The sequence below is a fragment of the Entelurus aequoreus genome, linkage group LG16 (genome assembly GCF_033978785.1).
Source record: "Entelurus aequoreus isolate RoL-2023_Sb linkage group LG16, RoL_Eaeq_v1.1, whole genome shotgun sequence".
NCBI lineage: Eukaryota > Metazoa > Chordata > Actinopteri > Syngnathiformes > Syngnathidae > Entelurus > Entelurus aequoreus.
Genome location: NC_084746.1, coordinates 23,298,801 through 23,317,545, shown reverse-complemented (window position 1 = coordinate 23,317,545; position 18,745 = coordinate 23,298,801). Strand labels below are relative to the sequence as shown.

The 18,745-nt window shown below is 45.4% G+C and overlaps 1 protein-coding gene and 12 non-coding genes across 13 annotated transcripts; 6 read left to right on the top strand and 7 right to left on the bottom strand.

Annotated features, from left to right (window-relative positions):
• Window positions 1-951: 951 nt before the first annotated feature.
• On the bottom strand, window positions 952-1,024 carry trnav-cac (transfer RNA valine (anticodon CAC)). Its single transcript has one exon. It is a non-coding gene; the product is annotated as a tRNA-Val (tRNA).
• A 241-nt stretch (window positions 1,025-1,265) lies between these two features.
• Window positions 1,266-1,336, top strand: trnag-gcc (transfer RNA glycine (anticodon GCC)). The gene has a single exon. It is a non-coding gene; the product is annotated as a tRNA-Gly (tRNA).
• Window positions 1,337-3,026: 1,690 nt separating this feature from the next.
• Window positions 3,027-3,099, bottom strand: trnav-cac (transfer RNA valine (anticodon CAC)). The gene has a single exon. It is a non-coding gene; the product is annotated as a tRNA-Val (tRNA).
• Window positions 3,100-3,340: 241 nt separating this feature from the next.
• Window positions 3,341-3,411, top strand: trnag-gcc (transfer RNA glycine (anticodon GCC)). The gene has a single exon. It is a non-coding gene; the product is annotated as a tRNA-Gly (tRNA).
• A 1,646-nt stretch (window positions 3,412-5,057) lies between these two features.
• Window positions 5,058-5,130, bottom strand: trnav-cac (transfer RNA valine (anticodon CAC)). Its single transcript has one exon. It is a non-coding gene; the product is annotated as a tRNA-Val (tRNA).
• Window positions 5,131-5,371: 241 nt separating this feature from the next.
• Window positions 5,372-5,442, top strand: trnag-gcc (transfer RNA glycine (anticodon GCC)). The gene has a single exon. It is a non-coding gene; the product is annotated as a tRNA-Gly (tRNA).
• Window positions 5,443-8,944: 3,502 nt separating this feature from the next.
• Window positions 8,945-9,017, bottom strand: trnav-cac (transfer RNA valine (anticodon CAC)). The gene has a single exon. It is a non-coding gene; the product is annotated as a tRNA-Val (tRNA).
• Window positions 9,018-9,258: 241 nt separating this feature from the next.
• On the top strand, window positions 9,259-9,329 carry trnag-gcc (transfer RNA glycine (anticodon GCC)). Its single transcript has one exon. It is a non-coding gene; the product is annotated as a tRNA-Gly (tRNA).
• A 2,453-nt stretch (window positions 9,330-11,782) lies between these two features.
• LOC133631430 (uncharacterized protein K02A2.6-like) lies at window positions 11,783-15,479 on the bottom strand. The gene is made up of 2 exons (XM_062023633.1): window positions 12,098-15,479; window positions 11,783-12,009 (listed from the first exon to the last, which is right to left on the bottom strand). The coding sequence occupies exons 1-2, from the start codon at window positions 15,477-15,479 to the stop codon at window positions 11,918-11,920; spliced, it is 3,474 nt and encodes a 1,157-aa protein (XP_061879617.1). The 3' UTR covers window positions 11,783-11,917.
• Window positions 15,480-15,801: 322 nt separating this feature from the next.
• On the bottom strand, window positions 15,802-15,874 carry trnav-cac (transfer RNA valine (anticodon CAC)). The gene has a single exon. It is a non-coding gene; the product is annotated as a tRNA-Val (tRNA).
• A 241-nt stretch (window positions 15,875-16,115) lies between these two features.
• Window positions 16,116-16,186, top strand: trnag-gcc (transfer RNA glycine (anticodon GCC)). Its single transcript has one exon. It is a non-coding gene; the product is annotated as a tRNA-Gly (tRNA).
• Window positions 16,187-17,875: 1,689 nt separating this feature from the next.
• Window positions 17,876-17,948, bottom strand: trnav-cac (transfer RNA valine (anticodon CAC)). The gene has a single exon. It is a non-coding gene; the product is annotated as a tRNA-Val (tRNA).
• Window positions 17,949-18,189: 241 nt separating this feature from the next.
• trnag-gcc (transfer RNA glycine (anticodon GCC)) lies at window positions 18,190-18,260 on the top strand. Its single transcript has one exon. It is a non-coding gene; the product is annotated as a tRNA-Gly (tRNA).
• Window positions 18,261-18,745: the final 485 nt, after the last annotated feature.

Below are 18,745 nucleotides of genomic sequence, written 5' to 3'. Positions count from 1 at the left end.
TGCCTTGATGTTTTTTCTGTAACACTTTCTCAGGTTGTTTTCAAACCTCATGAATCCATCCATCCATCCATTTTCTACCGCTTATTCCCTTCGGGGTCGCGGGGGGCGCTGGAGCCTATCTCAGCTACAATCAGGCGGAAGGCGGGGTACACCCTGGACAAGTCGCCACCTCATCGCAGGGCCAACACAGATAGACGGACAACATTCACACACTAGGGCCAATTTAGTGTTGCCAATCAACCTATCCCCAGGTGCATGTCTTTGGAGGTGGGAGGAAGCCGGAGTACCCGGAAGGAACCCATGCAGTCACCGGGAGAACATGCAAACTCCACACAGAAAGATCCCGAGGCCGGGATTGAACTCACGACTACTCAGGACCTTCGTATTGTGAGGCAGACACACTAACCCCTCTACCACCGTTCTGCCACACTACTCCAGATGGGTTCAAAATCACATTGTTACAAGTAGTTTGTCTGGATATTCACCAGAGTAAGCATCTTGTAGGTTAAGACAGCAGAGTGGCGCAGCGGAAGCGTGCTGGGCCCATAACCCAGAGGTCGATGGATCGAAACCATCCTCTGCTATGATTTAGGTTTCAGTTGAGTATTTGACCGATTCTTAATTTGAAAGCAAGGCCAACACTCATTCAGACTGCAGCTGTCTTCTCTAACTCTTTGGGAATTACACCTATGATTCCTGCAAAAATGAGATGTTAAACATCTTAAAAGTCAATCTAAACAGTACAGTTGCAATCCATTCAAAGCCCTGAGAATACAGTGAATTGAAGGAATGAGAAATTTCACAGGTTTGTGCGTGACATTTTCATGGAACCCAGCATTCATGATGTTAAAACCTGAGGTCTGCCTATATGAGAACCCTCTAAATTTGGTGTTGTGTGTGCTCGGCTGTACATGAGGTAGTCAGGTATGTTGAAGGAAAGTAAAAAGACCTTGTTTCCACCCTGTTTCGAACAGGGGACCTTTCGCGTGTGAGGCGAATGTGATAACCACTACACCATGGAAACTACTGCAAGTTGCAGACCTTTATCAAGACTTACAAGTTGATTTTCGGCCAATGGAATACATGGTGCTCGCTAGTCTTATTACTGTTATTAACTGGATTGCATTTCTTGCCTTTTGTGGATGTTGTCATATCCCTTGTGCACGTAGAATGTGTTCTACTTTGTAGCATGTTTTGTCTGTCGCAGCCCGCATTTCAAACGTTCTTCCTCTTAACCGAGTTCATAAATCTCTTTTTCTCCACAGGCATTGGTGGTTCAGTGGTAGAATTCTCGCCTGCCACGCGGGAGACCCGGGTCCGATTCCCGGCCAATGCATTCTGTTGATTTTATTACATTTTAACTAATATTCTTAAGGGACAAAAGCAATGTTTGTGAAAACAGCAAGATGCAGGCATTCCACCTAAAAGGCATATTGGACTCACCGAAGGCTGAAGCAGTGTACTTCTAGTTACACCCATCCAAAGACAATGACATCGGGACATCGTAACATTAGATTTTATAATTTTTGGGTGAGTAATTATTCACGTAAACCAGTCAGTCTCTGTGGTGCAATCGATCAGCGCGTTCGGCTGTTAACTGAGAGGATGGTGGTTCAAGCCCACCCAGGGACGAAATCTTGACATGAGCACGGTGGTCCGAGGGTTTTCTTGTACAGCCCATGTCCTTCTCTAAATTTACAAAAAAGTTTCTAGTTAAAACATGTGCCACGTTTGCAACATAACTTTCAAGTCATGCTTGTTTAAACTCATGTAAATTACTGATAATCAATGTTATCGCCTCAAAATGGCTATCATTAATTCAGTGTAGGGTTATAGACATCGAGTTGAAATCCCATATTGTTCCAGGCGCTGTAGCTGTCAGTCAAGGTGCCTGTTTGTTAAATAGGAGATGTTGGGCTCAAATCCCGTCAGTGCCTTGATGTTTTTTCTGTAACACTTTCTCAGGTTGTTTTCAAACCTCGTGAATGCAAGCCAAATTCTATTCGTTTTGAATGAAATCCCAATGGATCCACAGAGTTTGATGTTTACTACAATGTTGTTTTTTTAAAATGCCATTATAAATGTGGATTAAACCAGGACTCAGGAAGAAACACTACTTCATCCATCCATCCATTTTCTACCACTTAATCCCTTCAGGGTCACGGGGGGCGCTGGAGTCTATCTCAGCAACAATTGGGCGGAAGGCGGGGTACACCCTGGACAAGTCGCCACCTCATCGCAGGGCCAACACAGATAGACGGACAACATTCACACTCACATTCACACACTAGGGCCAATTTAGAGTTGCCAATCAACTTATCCCCAGGTGCATGTCTTTGGAGGTGGGAGGAAGCCGGAGTACCCGGAGGGAACCCACGCAGTCACGGGGAGAACATGCAAACTCCACACAGAAAGATCCCGAGGCCGGGCTTGAACTCACGACTACTCAGGACCTTCGTATTGTGAGGCAGACGCACTAACCCCTCTTCCACCGTGCTGCCACACTACTTCAGATGGGTTCCAAATCACTTTGTTACAAGTAGTTTGTCTGGATATTCACCAGAGTAAGCATCTTGTAGGTTAAGACAGCAGAGTGGCGCAGCAGAAGCGTGATGGGCCCATAACCCAGAGGTCGATGGATCGAAACCATCCTCTGCTATGATTTAGGTTTCAGTTGAGTATTTGACCGATTCTTAATTTGAAAGCAAGGCCAACACTCATTCGGACTGCAGCTGTCTTCTCTAACTCTTTGGGAATTGCACCTATGATTCCTGCTAAAATGAGATGTTAAACATCTTATAAGTCAATCTAAACAGTACAGTTGCAATCCATTTAAAGCCCTGAGAATACAGTGAATAGAATGAATGAGAAATTTCACAGGTTTGTGCGTGACATTTTCATGGAACTCAGCATTCATAATGTTGAAACCTGAGGTCTGCCCATATGAGAACCGTCTAAATTTGGTGTCGTGTGTGCTCGGCTGTACATGAGGTGGTCAGGTATGTTGAAGGAAAGTAAAAAGACCTTGTTTCCACCCTGTTTCGAACAGGGGACCTTTCGCGTGTGAGGCAAATGTGATAACCACTACACCATGGAAACTACTGCAAGTTTCAGACCTTTATCAAGACTTACAAGTTGATTTTCGGCCAATGGAATACATGGTGCTCGCTAGTCTTATTACTGTTATTAACTGGATTGCATTTCTTGCCTTTTGTGGATGTTGTTATATCCCTTGTGCACGTAGAATGTGTTCTACTTTGTAGCATGTTTTGTCTGTCGCAGCCGGCATTTCAAACGTTCTTCCTCTTAACCGAGTTCATAAATCTCTTTTTCTCCACAGGCATTGGTGGTTCAGTGGTAGAATTCTCACCTGCCACGCGGGAGACCCGGGTCCGATTCCCGGCCAATGCATTCTGTTGATTTTATTACATTTTAACTAATATTCATAAGGGACAAAAGCAATGTTTGTGAAAACAGCAAGATGCAGGCATTCCACTCAAAAGGCATATTGGACTCACCGAAGGCTGAAGCAGTGTACTTCTAGTTACACCCATCCAAAGACAATGACATCGGGACATCGTAACATTAGATTTTATAATTTTTGGGTGAGTAATTATTCACGTAAACCAGTCCGTCTCTGTGGTGCAATCGATCAGCGCGTTCGGCTGTTAACTGAGAGGATGGTGGTTCAAGCCCACCCAGGGACGAAATCTTGACATGAGCACGGTGGTCCGAGGGTTTTCTTGTACAGCCCATGTCCTTCTCTAAATTTACAAAAAAGTTTCTAGTTAAAACATGTGCCACGTTTGCAACATAACTTTCAAGTCATGCTTGTTTAAACTCATGTGAATTACTGATAATCAATGTTATCGCCTCAAAATGGATATCATTAATTCAGTGTAGGGTTATAGACATCGAGTTGAAATCCCATGCTGTTCCAGGCGCTGTAGGTCAGTCAAGGTGCCTGTTTGTTAAATAGGAGATGTTGGGCTCAAATCCCGTCAGTGTCTTGATGTTTTTTCTGTAACACTTTCTCGGGTTGTTTTCAAACCTCGTGAATAAAAGCCAAATTCTATTCGTTTTGAATGAAATCCCAATGGATCCACAGAGTTTGATATTTACTACAATGTTTTTTTTTTTAAATGCCATTATAAATGTGGATTAAACCAGGACTCAGAAAGAAACACTACTTCATCCATCCATCCATTTTCTACCACTTATTCCCTCCGGGGTCGCGGGGGGCACTGGAGCCTATCTCAGCTACAATCGGGCGGAAGGCGGGGTACACCCTGGACAAGTCTCCACCTCATCGCAGGGCCAACACGGATAGATGGACAACATTCACACACTAGGGCCGATTTAGTGTTGCCAATCAACCTATCCCCAGGTGCATGTCTTTGGAGCTGGGAGGAAGCCGAAGTGAACATGCAAACTCCACACAGAAAGATCCCGAGGCCGGGATTGAACTCACGACTACTCAGGACCTTCGTATTGTGAGGCAGACACACTAACCCCTCTGCCACCGTTCTGCCACACTACTCCAGATGGGTTCCAAATCACATTGTTACAAGTAGTTTGTCTGGATATTCACCAGAGTAAGCATCTTGTAGTTTAAGACAGCAGAGTGGCGCAGCGGAAGCGTGCTGGGCCCATAACCCAGAGGTCGATGGATCGAAACCATCCTCTGCTATGATTTAGGTTTCAGTTGAGTATTTGACCGATTCTTAATTTGAAAGCAAGGCCAACACTCATTCAGACTGCAGCTGTCTTCTCTAACTCTTTGGGAATTGCACCTATGATTCCTGCAAAAATGAGATGTTAAACATCTTAAAAGTCAATCTAAACAGTACAGTTGCAATCCATTCAAAGCCCTGAGAATACAGTGAATAGAAGGAATGAGAAATTTCACAGGTTTGTGCGTGACATTTTCATGGAACTCAGCATTCATAATGTTGAAGCCTGAGGTCTGCCTATATGAGAACCCTCTAAATTTGGTGTCGTGTGTGCTCGGCTGTACATGAGGTGGTCAGGTATGTTGAAGGAAAGTAAAAAGACCTTGTTTCCACCCTGTTTCGAACAGGGGACCTTTCGCGTGTGAGGCGAATGTGATAACCACTACACAATGGAAACTACTGCAAGTTGCAGACCTTGATCAAGACTTACAAGTTGATTTTCGGCCAATGGAATACATGGTGCTCGCTAGTCTTATTACTGTTATTAGCTGGATTGCATTTCTTGCCTTTTGTGGATGTTGTTAAATCCCTTGTGCACGTAGAATGTGTTCTACTTTGTAGCATGTTTTGTCTGTCGCAGCCGGCATTTCAAACGTTCTTCCTCTTAACCGAGTTCATAAATCTCTTTGTCTCCACAGGCATTGGTGGTTCAGTGGTAGAATTCTCGCCTGCCACGCGGGAGACCCGGGTCCGATTCCCGGCCAATGCATTCTGTTGATTTTATTACATTTTAACTAATATTCATAAGGGACAAAAGCAATGTTTGTGAAAACAGCAAGATGCAGGCATTCCACTCAAAAGGCATATTGGACTCACCGAAGGCTGAAGCAGTGTACTTCTAGTTACACCCATCCAAAGACAATGACATCGGGACATCGTAACATTAGATTTTATAATTTTTGGGCGAGTAATTATTCACGTAAACCAGTCAGTCTCTGTGGTGCAATCGATCAGCGCGTCCGGCTGTTAACTGAGAGGATGGTGGTTTAAGCCCACCCAGGGACGAAATCTTGACATGAGCACGGTGGTCCGAGGGTTTTCTTGTACAGCCCATGTCCTTCTCTAAATTTACAAAAAATTTTCTAGTTAAAACATGTGCCACGTTTGCAACATAACTTTCAAGTCATGCTTGTTTAAAGGCCTACTGAAATGAATTTTTTTTATTTAAACGGGGATAGCAGATCTATTCTATGTGTCATACTTGATCATTTTGCGATATTGCCATATTTTTGCTGAAAGGATTTAGTATAGAACAACGACGATAAAGATTGCAACTTTTGGTATCTGATAAAAAAAAGGCTTGCACCTACCGGAAGTAGCGTGACGTAGTCAATTGAACATATACGCAAAGTTCCCTATTGTTTACAATGATGGCCGCATGAAGTGAGAGAGATTCGGACCGAGAAAGCGACAATTTCCCCATTAATTTGAGCGAGGATGAAAGATTTGTGGATGAGTAAAGTGCAAGTGAAGGACTAGTGGGGAGTTGAAGCTATTCAGATAGGGAAGATGCTGTGAGAGCCGGGGGTGACCTGATATTCAGCTGGGAATGACTACAACAGTAAATAAACACAAGACATATATATACTCTATTAGCCACAACACAACCAGGCTTATATTTAATATGCCACAAATTAATCCTGCATAAAAACACCTGCGTGTTTGTTATGCTAGCTCCTAGCTCCTCTGCTAGCTCCTAGCTCCATAGAACACGCCAATACAATTCAAACACCTGATCAACACACACAATCACTCAGCCCAAAAGACCGTTTACCTAACCCAAGGTTCATAAAGCTTATATATTTTTAAAAAGTTACGTACGTGACGCGCACATACGGTCAAGTTATCGAATGTTTAGCAGCCAAGGCTGCATACTCACGGTACCTGATATTCAGCTGGGAATGACTACAACAGTAAATAAACACAAGACATATATATACTCTATTAGCCACAACACAACCAGGCTTATATTTAATATGCCACAAATTAATCCTGCATAAAAACACCTGCGTGTTTGTTATGCTAGCTCCTAGCTCCTCTGCTAGCTCCTAGCTCCATAGAACACGCCAATACAATTCAAACACCTGATCAACACACACAATCACTCAGCCCAAAAGACCGTTCACCTAACCCAAGGTTCATAAAGCTTATATATTTTTAAAAAGTTACGTACGTGACGCGCACGTAGGTACGGTACGTGTTATGCTAGCTCCTCTGCTAGCTCCTAGCTCCATAGAACACGCCAATACAATTCAAACACATGATCAACACACACAATCACTCAGCCCAAAAGACCGTTCACCTAACCCAAGGTTCATAAAGCTTATATATTTTAAAAAAGTTACGTACATACGCAAAAAAAAGCCAAAGCTGCATACTCACAGTAGCACGTCTGCGTCTTTGTCATCCAAATCAAAGTAATCCTGGTAAGAGTCTGTGTTGTCCCAGTTCTCTACAGGCGTCTGTGTATCCAAGTCAAATGTCCTCCTGGTTAGAGTCTCTGTTATCCGAGTTCTTCCATCTTGACTGCATCTTTCGGGAATGTACACAAAGAAGCGCCGGCTGTGTACTGTTGTGGCTGACTACGTTCGAAAAATACGTCCATTTCGCACCGACAACTTTCTTCTTTGCTTGCTCAGCTTCCTTCTTCATAATGCAATGAACATGATTGAAACAGATTCACGAACACAGATGTCCAGAATACTTTGGAATTATGAAATGAAAACAGAGCTTTTTCGTATTGGCTTCAATGTGGAAGGCATACCCGTGTTCGCCGGGCTACGTCACGCGCATACGTCATCCTCAGAGGCGTTTCGAACCGGAAGTTTAGCGGCAGATTTAAAATGTCACTTTATAAGTTAACCCGGCCGTATTGGCATGTGTTATAATGTTAAGATTTCATCATTGATATATAAACTATCAGACTGCGTGGTCGGTAGTAGTGGGTTTCAGTAGGCCTTTAAACTCATGTAAATTACTGATAATCAATGTTATCGCCTCAAAATGGCTATCATTAATTCAGTGTAGGGTTATAGACATCGAGTTGAAATCCCATGCTGTTCCAGGCGCTGTAGGTCAGTCAAGGTGCCTGTTTGTTAAATAGGAGATGTTGGGCTCAAATCCCGTCAGTGTCTTGATGTTTTTTCTGTAACACTTTCTCAGGTTGTTTTCAAACCTCGTGAATGCAAGCCAAATTCTATTCGTTTTGAATGAAATCCCAATGGATCCACAGAGTTTGATGTTTACTACAATGTTTTTTTTTTTAAATGCCATTATAAATGTGGATTAAACCAGGACTCAGGAAGAATCACTACTTCATCCATCCATCCATTTTCTACCACTTAATCCCTTCAGGGTCACGGGGGGCGCTGGAGCCTATCTCAGCTACAATTGGGCGGAAGGCGGGGTACACCCTGGACAAGTCGCCACCTCATCGCAGGGCCAACACAGATAGACGGACAACATTCACACACTAGGGCCAATTTAGTGTTGCCAATCAACCTATCCCCAGGTGCATGTCTTTGGAGGTGGGAGGAAGCCGGAGTACCCGGAAGGAACCCACGCAGTCACGGGGAGAACATGCAAACTCCACACAGAAAGATCCCGAGGCCGGGATTGAACTCACGACTACTCAGGACCTTCGTATTGTGAGGCAGACACACTAACCCCTCTGCCACCGTGCTGCCACACTACTTCAGATGGGTTCCAAATCACATTGTTACAAGTAGTTTGTCTGGATATTCACCAGAGTAAGCATCTCGTAGTTTAAGACAGCAGAGTGGCGCAGCGGAAGCGTGCTGGGCCCATAACCCAGAGGTCGATGGATCGAAACCATCCTCTGCTATGATTTAGGTTTCAGTTGAGTATTTGACCGATTCTTAATTTGAAAACAAGGCCAACACTCATTCAGACTGCAGCTGTCTTCTCTAACTCTTTGGGAATTACACCTATGATTCCTGCAAAAATGAGATGTTAAACATCTTAAAAGTCAATCTAAACAGTACAGTTGCAATCCATTCAAATCCCTGAGAATACAGTGAATTGAAGGAATGAGAAATTTCACAGGTTTGTGCGTGACATTTTCATGGAACCCAGCATTCATGATGTTAAAACCTGAGGTCTGCCTATATGAGAACCCTCTAAATTTGGTGTCGTGTGTGCTCGGCTGTACATGAGGTGGTCAGGTATGTTGAAGGAAAGTAAAAAGACCTTGTTTCCACCCTGTTTCGAACAGGGGACCTTTCGCGTGTGAGGCGAATGTGATAACCACTACACCATGGAAACTACTGCAAGTTGCAGACCTTGATCAAGACTTACAAGTTGATTTTCGGCCAATGGAATACATGGTGCTCGCTAGTCTTATTACTGTTATTAACTGGATTGCATTTCTGGCCTTTTGTGGATGTTGTTATATCCCTTGTGCACGTAGAATGTGTTCTACTTTGTAGCATGTTTTGTCTGTCGCAGCCCGCATTTGAAACGTTCTTCCTCTTAACCGAGTTCATAAATCTCTTTTTCTCCACAGGCATTGGTGGTTCAGTGGTAGAATTCTCGCCTGCCACGCGGGAGACCCGGGTCCGATTCCCGGCCAATGCATTCTGTTGATTTTATTACATTTGAACTAATATTCATAAGGGACAAAAGCAATGTTTGTGAAAACAGCAAGATGCAGGCATTCCACTCAAAAGGCATATTGGACTCACCGAAGGCTGAAGCAGTGTACTTCTAGTTACACCCATCCAAAGACAATGACATCGGGACATCGTAACATTAGATTTTATAATTTTTGGGTGAGTAATTATTCACGTAAACCAGTCAGTCTCTGTGGTGCAATCGATCAGCGTGTCCGGCTGTTAACTGAGAGGATGGTAGTTCAAGCCCACCCAGGGACGAAATCTTGACACGAGCACGGTGGTCCGAGGGTTTTCTTGTACAGCCCATGTCCTTCTCTAAATTTACAAAAAAGTTTCTTGTTAAAACATGTGCCACGTTTGCAACATAACTTTCAAGTCATGCTTGTTTAAACTCATGTAAATTACTGATAATCAATGTTATCGCCTCAAAATGGCTATCATTAATTCAGTGTAGGGTTATAAACATCGAGTTGAAATCCCATGCTGTTCCAGGCGCTGTAGCTGTCAGTCAAGGTGCCTGTTTGTTAAATAGGAGATGTTGGGCTCAAATCCCGTCAGTGTCTTGATGTTTTTTCTGTAACACTTTCTCAGGTTGTTTTCAAACCTCGTGAATGCAAGCCAAATTCTATTCGTTTTGAATGAAATCCCAATGGATCCACAGAGTTTGATGTTTACTACAATGTTTTTTTTTTTAAATGCCATTATAAATGTGGATTAAACCAGGACTCAGGAAGAAACACTACTTCATCCATCCATCCATTTTCTACCACTTAATCCCTTCAGGGTCACGGGGGGCGCTGGAGCCTATCTCAGCTACAATTGGGCGGAAGGCGGGGTACACCCTGGACAAGTCGCCACCTCATCGCAGGGCCAACACAGATAGACGGACAACATTCACACACTAGGGCCAATTTAGTGTTGCCAATCAACCTATCCCCAGGTGCATGTCTTTGGAGCTGGGAGGAAGCCGAAGTACCTGGAAGGAACCCACGCAGTCACGGGGAGAACATGCAAACTCCACACAGAAAGATCCCGAGGCCGGGATTGAACTCACGACTACTCAGGACCTTCGTATTGTGAGGCAGACACACTAACCCCTCTGCCACCGTGCTGCCACACTACTTCAGATGGGTTCCAAATCACATTGTTACAAGTAGTTTGTCTGGATATTCACCAGAGTAAGCATCTTGTAGTTTAAGACAGCAGAGTGGCGCAGCGGAAGCGTGCTGGGCCCATAACCCAGAGGTCGATGGATCGAAACCATCCTCTGCTATGATTTAGGTTTCAGTTGAGTATTTGACCGATTCTTAATTTGAAAGCAAGGCCAACACTCATTCAGACTGCAGCTGTCTTCTCTAACTCTTTGGGAATTACACCTATGATTCCTGCAAAAATGAGATGTTAAACATCTTAAAAGTCAATCTAAACAGTACAGTTGCAATCCATTCAAAGCCCTGAGAATACAGTGAATTGAAGGAATGAAAAATTTCACAGGTTTGTGCGTGACATTTTCATGGAACCCAGCATTCATGATGTTAAAACCTGAGGTCTGCCTATATGAGAACCCTCTAAATTTGGTGTCGTGTGTGCTCGGCTGTGTCGTGTTACTGAATAAATATGTGAGTCCAGCTGTACTTTATATTGTGGATACTTTTATTAGCTCAAGCTCAATCACAACAAGTGTCCTCTCTGACTCACTCCCACACTGTCCCCCGCTCCGTCGCACCCCGTGACGTCATAGCCTGTCGACTCTGTAGTTCTCCCATAATACAATCACACCACATCTCCCCTTTCTAGAATCAATGGGTAGACCACCATTGATTCAACAGACCTTGAGGATTATTCTGCCTCGTGGTTGGAAGGTCTGCTCCTATATGAGCCTGTACCAGACAATCAAACACACACACATATTTTACCCTTAGAACAATCCACTTCACATCAATACTCAAACATCCATCCTATACTAATCCTGTACTGTCCTCAACCTAAGCCCTGCAACTGACTTGAACATTTACAGTACAAGAAAACATATCCAAAACACTCCAATTGCACTTTTCTGTCTTTTACCACATACAGTAACATTCTTTTTTTTTCATTAGAGTCTCTGTAATGTCTATAGGAAACAAAATTATAGGTCCAACCTAGTTGGTCTCACCACAGCCCTCCCAGACCTGGTTCTAGGAGTAGGAGTAGATGGAGGTTCTGGAACACTCTGCTGCGATGTTTCTGCTGAAGGTTGTTCCGGGACGCCCCCCAGGAACGGCTCTGCTGCACCACGGCCACTCTGCTCCGGCGAGGATCCCATAGGGATGAGATGACGACGGTTCCGTCTGATAGACCCATGGGGTCCTTCCACCAGATACGATCGTGGAGTGGTGTGACGTCCGATGATAGCTCCGGCTTTCTTTTGGTCCTTGATCCACACGTCCTGTCCCGGATTCAGTCTGTCAAGGTTCATTGCACGATGCCGCAGGTTGTAGCGTTGTGCATCTTTTGTCCTCTTCTCCCCTTCTTTCCGCATAACAGCTTCACTATCAGGAAGAGCAGGATTTAGCAAAACAGGAAGGATAGGCACTGTTGTGCGGAGCCTCCTCCCCATGAGAAGCTGCGCTGGACTATACCCATTGTCGAGAGGAGTAGCCCTGTAAGCGAGCAAAGCAAGATAGGGGTCATCTGCTTTCTTTAGGAGACCTTTCACCGTCTGTACTGCACGTTCGGCTTCGGCGTTACCTTGAGGGTATCTTGGGCTACTGGTAATGTGACGGAATCCGTAAGACTCTGCGAACTCGGCAAAGCCTGCTCCGGAGAACTGGGGCCCACCATCCGACACGAGAAGATCCGGGATTCCGTGACGTGCATAGATCGATTTTAGGTGGTGGATTACATCGTTTGATCTTGTGGAGGTCAGCAAAGCAATCTCCACATACCTTGACATGTAGTCCACTACCAGCAGGTAGGTCTTGGTACCGAGCATGAACAAATCAGCTCCTAACTTCTCCCATGGTCGGCCTGGGTATGGTGACGGCATCAGCGGCTCCCTGTGGTTCTGTCTCTCCTTACAGCATGTTCGGCAGTTGAGAACCAATTCATTCAGCTGCTGGCTAAGCCCGGGCCACCATACTGACTGTCGTGCCCGCTGTCTACACTTCACCACGCCTTGGTGTCCTTCATGCAATTTGGCGAGAACATAATTTCTCATTGTAGAAGGGATGACGAGCCTGTGTCCCTTCAGCAGGACACCATCTTGAACTGTAAGGAACGCCTGCTCTGCCCAGTACAGCCTGAGTGCTGGTTCTTTGGAACCGTGTGCTGGCCAGCCTTCAGCACACAGCTGCATCACCTGTGCACACACACTGTCTCTCTGCAGCTGCTCTCTCAGCTCCTCCAGGTAGTCAGCGCTTGCAGGTAGGTTCTCCAGTACCATGTCCGCATAGATGTTGGTTTCTTCAAACAGCTCTTTGTCCGCTGCTGTCTCCTCTCTCTTGACAGGAGCTCGTGACAGCGTATCAGCTGTCCACAGGCACTTCCCTGGCACATGAGAGATAGAATAAGAATAGCGCATCAGACGCATTCTGAAGCGTTGGATCCGTGGAGGTAGAGCATCCAGTGCTTGAGACCCAAGAAGACTCAGGAGAGGCTTGTGGTCCGTCTCCATCTGGAAATGTTTCCCGATGAGGAAGTTGCGGAACCTCTCACAGGCCCAGGTCAGCCCCAAAGCTTCCTTCTCTACTTGCGCGTATCTCTGCTCTGTTGGTGTGAGAGACCGCGACATGTAGGCCACTGGCCTCCACTCTTCTTCCCACTTTTGTAGCAGTACGCCTCCCAACCCGTACGACGACGCGTCTGCTGAGACTTTGCACTCTCTGTTGGGATCATACATGGCTAGCACTGGTGTAGACGTCAGTGCATCCTTTAGATCCTGGAAGGCCCTTGCCTGGTCGACGCCCCACACCCAGCAGTTCTTTTTTGACAGGAGATCTCGCAGAGGCTTGTCTCTCTCGGCCAGCTGCGGCACAAACTTCCCAAGTTGATTTATCATTCCAAGAAAACTTCTCAACTCAGTCACAGTTGTTGGCTCCTGCATCTTCCTTACAGCTTCTGTTTTGCTTGGGTCTGGGCTGATGCCACTGGTGGAGAGCACGTGGCCTAGAAAAGTCACCTCTGACTTTGACAGATCGCACTTATCGACATTCAGAGTGATGCCTGCCTTTTGGATCTTTTCTAGTGTGGCATGCAGGCGAGCATCATGCTCCTTTTGTGTTCGGCCCCACACCAGCACATCGTCCATGTGGCAAACAACGCCCTCAAGCCCTTCTGTGACCTCCGTCACCATCCGGTTCTGAAAATGTTCTGGGGCGGATGCTATGCCAAACGGTAGCCGCCTGAAGTAATAGCGCCCGAAGGGTGTAATGAAAGTTGTCAGTTTCGCTGAATCTGCAGTTAAAGGAATTTGCCAAAACCCCATGTTTGCATCCAGCTTACTAAAAATTTTGGCTCCAGCCAGCATTCCCAGTGTTTCCTCTACTGATGGCAGGATGAACTTTTCCCTACACACTGACTCGTTGAGTTTGGTGAGATCGACACATATACGTACAGCACCTGTCTTTTTGGGCACCACCACTATGCCAGCGCACCAGTCTGTTGGCTCCTCAATTCGACTTATCACCCCGAGTTGTTCCATGCGGGACAGTTCCTGCTTGACTTTGTCCATTAAAGGCAATGGAATCCTCCTTGGTGTTTTTAGTGAGAATGGTTCTGCCCCTGGACTCAGCTTGATGGAATATGGCTGCCGCACTTCTCCGAGCCCGGTGCATAATTTTGGGTAGTACTCCTTTAATGTCTCCATAGTAACGCTGTCTAGGCGTGCTACAAGCCCCAGCCTACAGCTCACAGATCTTCCCAGCAGGGCAGTATGCACATGACGAGCGATGTACACATCCTCCCTCTCTGTCTTTTCCCCTCTCCTCAGCAGCAAACTGGCAACGCCCACCACGTCGAGGGGATTTCTTCCTGGTCCCAGGAGTGGCTTTGTTGCCTTTCTGAGACTAGGTAGATCATTTCTGTATGTGTTTAGGAACACTGAGTGAGGCAAGACTGTCACATCGGCACCTGTGTATATTTTGAATGTCACACTGCTCTCATGGATGCCAATTTTGACCATCCAAGGATCCCCATCCTCCGTGACACTGCCGAGGAAGATTTCCTCCTCATCCTCTTCAACTTCATGCACTGATTTGGACTTGCACACACGCTTGTAATGTCCCCTCCTCCCACATGCATGACATTTCACATCGTTAGCAGGACAGTCACTTTTTGGATGGGATGGAGAGCTGCCACAATTTTGACACAGTGACTGTGCGCCCTTGTCCTTGCTGTACTGAGTACTGTGTGGCTTGTACTTTGGGCTATCAGCATATTGAGGTTTGTTTTTAGCAGACTTGAAGTTGCTCTTGAACACTCTATCAACAGACTTTGCATCACTTGCCTCTAATCTGGTGGTGTCCCCTCGGAGAGTAGACTGCTGCCTTTTCACCTCCTCGCTTTGTCGTGCCATTCTTATGGCTTTATCCAAGGTTAGATCCGCGTCCAACTGCATGCGTTCAGACAGCCCCTTGTCTTGCAATCCGACAACAAGTCTGTCTCTGATCAGTTCATTGTGTAGCATCCCGTAGCTACAATGCTCCGCCAGCGCATATAGTGCAGTGACAAACAAATCCACACTCTCCCCTTCTTTCTGCTTGCGCATGTTAAACTTAGCACGCTCGTAGATAACATTTTTCTTCACAACAAAGAAGCCTTGTAATCCCTCGCGCACTCCCTGGTATGTACGTCTTTGAGCGGCCGTCAGATTTAACCCACGGAGAATATCATCCGCCTCGTCCCCCATGCAATAAATCAATGTGTTCACTTGATTGTCCTCGGAGCTTGCATTTAGGTTACTTGCCAGGCGAAATCTTTCGAATCTCCGGATCCATTTGTCCCACTCTTGTGGATTTGAAAAGTCAAAGGACTCCGGTGGCTGGATGTTGAACGTAGCGCACGGTCCCACGGCAACCACCGGCGCGCTGGGTGGCCGTGCAGGCGCTGCAGCGGCTCCGTCCCCCTCGCTCATGTTGTCCTTACTTCGTTATCCACAGACGCGTACAAACTATCTTTCCACTTGGCTGCACTCCACATTAACTACAGGACTTCTGACACCATGTCGTGTTACTGAATAAATACGTGAGTCCAGCTGTACTTTATAATGTGGATACTTTTATTAGCTCAAGCTCAATCACAACAAGTGTCCTCTCTGACTCACTCCCACACTGTCCCCCGCTCCGTCGCACCCCGTGACGTCATAGCCTGTCGACTCTGTAGTTCTCCCATAATACAATCACACCACAGGCTGTACATGAGGTGGTCAGGTATGTTGAAGGAAAGTAAAAAGACCTTGTTTCCACCCTGTTTCGAACAGGGGACCTTTCGCGTGTGAGGCAAGTGTGATAACCACTACACCATGGAAACTACTGCAAGTTGCAGACCTTGATCAAGACTTACAAGTTGATTTTCGGCCAATGGAATACATGGTGCTCGCTAGTCTTATTACTGTTATTAACTGGATTGCATTTCTTGCCTTTTGTGGATGTTGTTAAATCCCTTGTGCACGTAGAATGTGTTCTACTTTGTAGCATGTTTTGTCTGTCGCAGCCGGCATTTCAAACGTTCTTCCTCTTAACCGAGTTCATAAATCTCTTTTTCTCCACAGGCATTGGTGTTTCAGTGGTAGAATTCTCGCCTGCCACGCGGGAGACCCGGGTCCGATTCCCGGCCAATGCATTCTGTTGACTTTATTACATTTTAACTAATATTCATAAGGGACAAAAGCAATGTTTGTGAAAACAGCAAGATGCAGGCATTCCACTCAAAAGGCATATTGGACTCACCGAAGGCTGAAGCAGTGTACTTCTAGTTACACCCATCCAAAGACAATGACATCGGGACATCGTAACATTAGATTTTATAATTTTTGGGCGAGTAATTATTCACGTAAACCAGTCAGTCTCTGTGGTGCAATCGATCAGCGCGTCCGGCTGTTAACTGAGAGGATGGTGGTTCAAGCCCACCCAGGGACGAAATCTTGAGATGAGCACGGTGGTCCGAGGGTTTTCTTGTACAGCCCATGTCCTTCTCTAAATTTACAAAAAAGTTTCTAGTTAAAACATGTGCCACGTTTGCAACATAACTTTCAAGCCATGCTTGTTTAAACTAATGTAAATTACTGATAATCAATGCTATCGCCTCAAAATGGCTGTCATTAATTCAGTGTAGGGTTATAGACATCGAGTTGAAATCCCATGCTGTTCCAGGCGCTGTAGGTCAGTCAAGGTGCCTGTTTGTTAAATAGGAGATGTTGGGCTCAAATCCCGTCAGTGTCTTGATGTTTTTTCTGTAACACTTTCTCAGGTTGTTTTCAAACCTCGTGAATGCAAGCCAAATTCTATTCGTTTTGAATGAAATCCCAATGGATCCACAGAGTTTGATGTTTACTACAACGTTGTTGTTTTTTTAATGCCATTATAAATGTGGATTAAACCAGGACTCAGGAAGAAACACTACTTCATCCATCCATCCATTTTCTACCACTTATTCCCTTCAGGGTCACGGGGGGCGCTGGAGCCTATCTCAGCTACAATTGGGCAGAAGGGGGGGTACACCCTGGACAAGTCGCCACCTCATCGCAGGGCCAACACAGATAGACGGACAACATTCACACTCACATTCACACACTAGGGCCAATTTAGAGTTGCCAATCAACTTATCCCCAGGTGCATGTCTTTGGAGGTGGGAGGAAGCCGGAGTACCCGGAGGGAACCCACGCAGTCACGGGGAGAACATGCAAACTCCACACAGAAAGATCCCGAGGCCGGGCTTGAACTCACGACTACTCAGGACCTTCGTATTGTGAGGCAGACGCACTAACCCCTCTGCCACCGTGCTGCCACACTACTTCAGATGGGTTCCAAATCACTTTGTTACAAGTAGTTTGTCTGGTTATTCACCAGAGTAAGCATCTTGTAGGTTAAGACAGCAGAGTGGCGCAGCGGAAGCGTGCTGGGCCCATAACCCAGAGGTCGATGGATCGAAACCATCCTCTGCTATGATTTAGGTTTCAGTTGAGTATTTGACCGATTCTTAATTTGAAAGCAAGGCCAACACTTATTCAGACTGCAGCTGTCTTCTCTAACTCTTTGGGAATTGCACCTATGATTCCTGCTAAAATGAGATGTTAAACATCTTATAAGTCAATCTAAACAGTACAGTTGCAATCCATTTAAAGCCCTGAGAATACAGTGAATAGAATGAATGAGAAATTTCACAGGTTTGTGCGTGACATTTTCATGGAACTCAGCATTCATAATGTTAAAACCTGAGGTCTGCCTATATGAGAACCCTCTAAATTTGGTGTCGTGTGTGCTCGGCTGTACATGAGGTGGTCAGGTATGTTGAAGGAAAGTAAAAAGACCTTGTTTCCACCCTGTTTCGAACAGGGGACCTTTCGCGTGTGAGGCGAATGTGATAACCACTACACCATGGAAACTGCTGGAAGACTCAGACCTTTATCAAGACTTACAAGTTGATTGTCGGCCAATGGAATACATGGTGCTCGCTAGTCTTATTACTGTTATTAGCTGGATTGCATTTCTTGCCTTTTGTGGATGTTGTTATATCCCTTGTGCACGTAGAATGTGTTCTACTTTGTAGCATGTTTTGTCTGTCGCAGCCCGCATTTCAAACGTTCTTCCTCTTAACCGAGTTCATAAATCTCTTTGTCTCCACAGGCATTGGTGGTTCAGTGGTAGAATTCTCGCCTGCCACGCGGGAGACCCGGGTCCGATTCCCGGCCAATGCATTCTGTTGATTTTATTACATTTTAACTAATATTCATAAGGGACAAAAGCAATGTTTGTGAAAACAGCAAGATGCAGGCATTCCACTCAAAAGGCATATTGGACTCACCGAAGGCTGAAGCAGTGTACTTCTAGTTACACCCATCCAAAGACAATGACATCGGGACATCGTAACATTAGATTTTATAATTTTTGGGCGAGTAATTATTCACGTAAACCAGTCAGTCTCTGTGGTGCAATCGATCAGCGCGTCCGGCTGTTAACTGAGAGGATGGTGGTTCAAGCCCACCCAGGGACGAAATCTTGAGATGATGTTTTCTTGTACAGCCCATGTCCTTCTCTAAATTTACAAAAAAGTTTCTAGTTAAAACATGTGCCACGTTTGCAACATAACTTTCATGTCATGCTTGTTTAAAGGCCTACTGAAATGAATTTTTTTTATTTAAACGGGGATAGCAGATCTATTCTATGTGTCATACTTGATCAT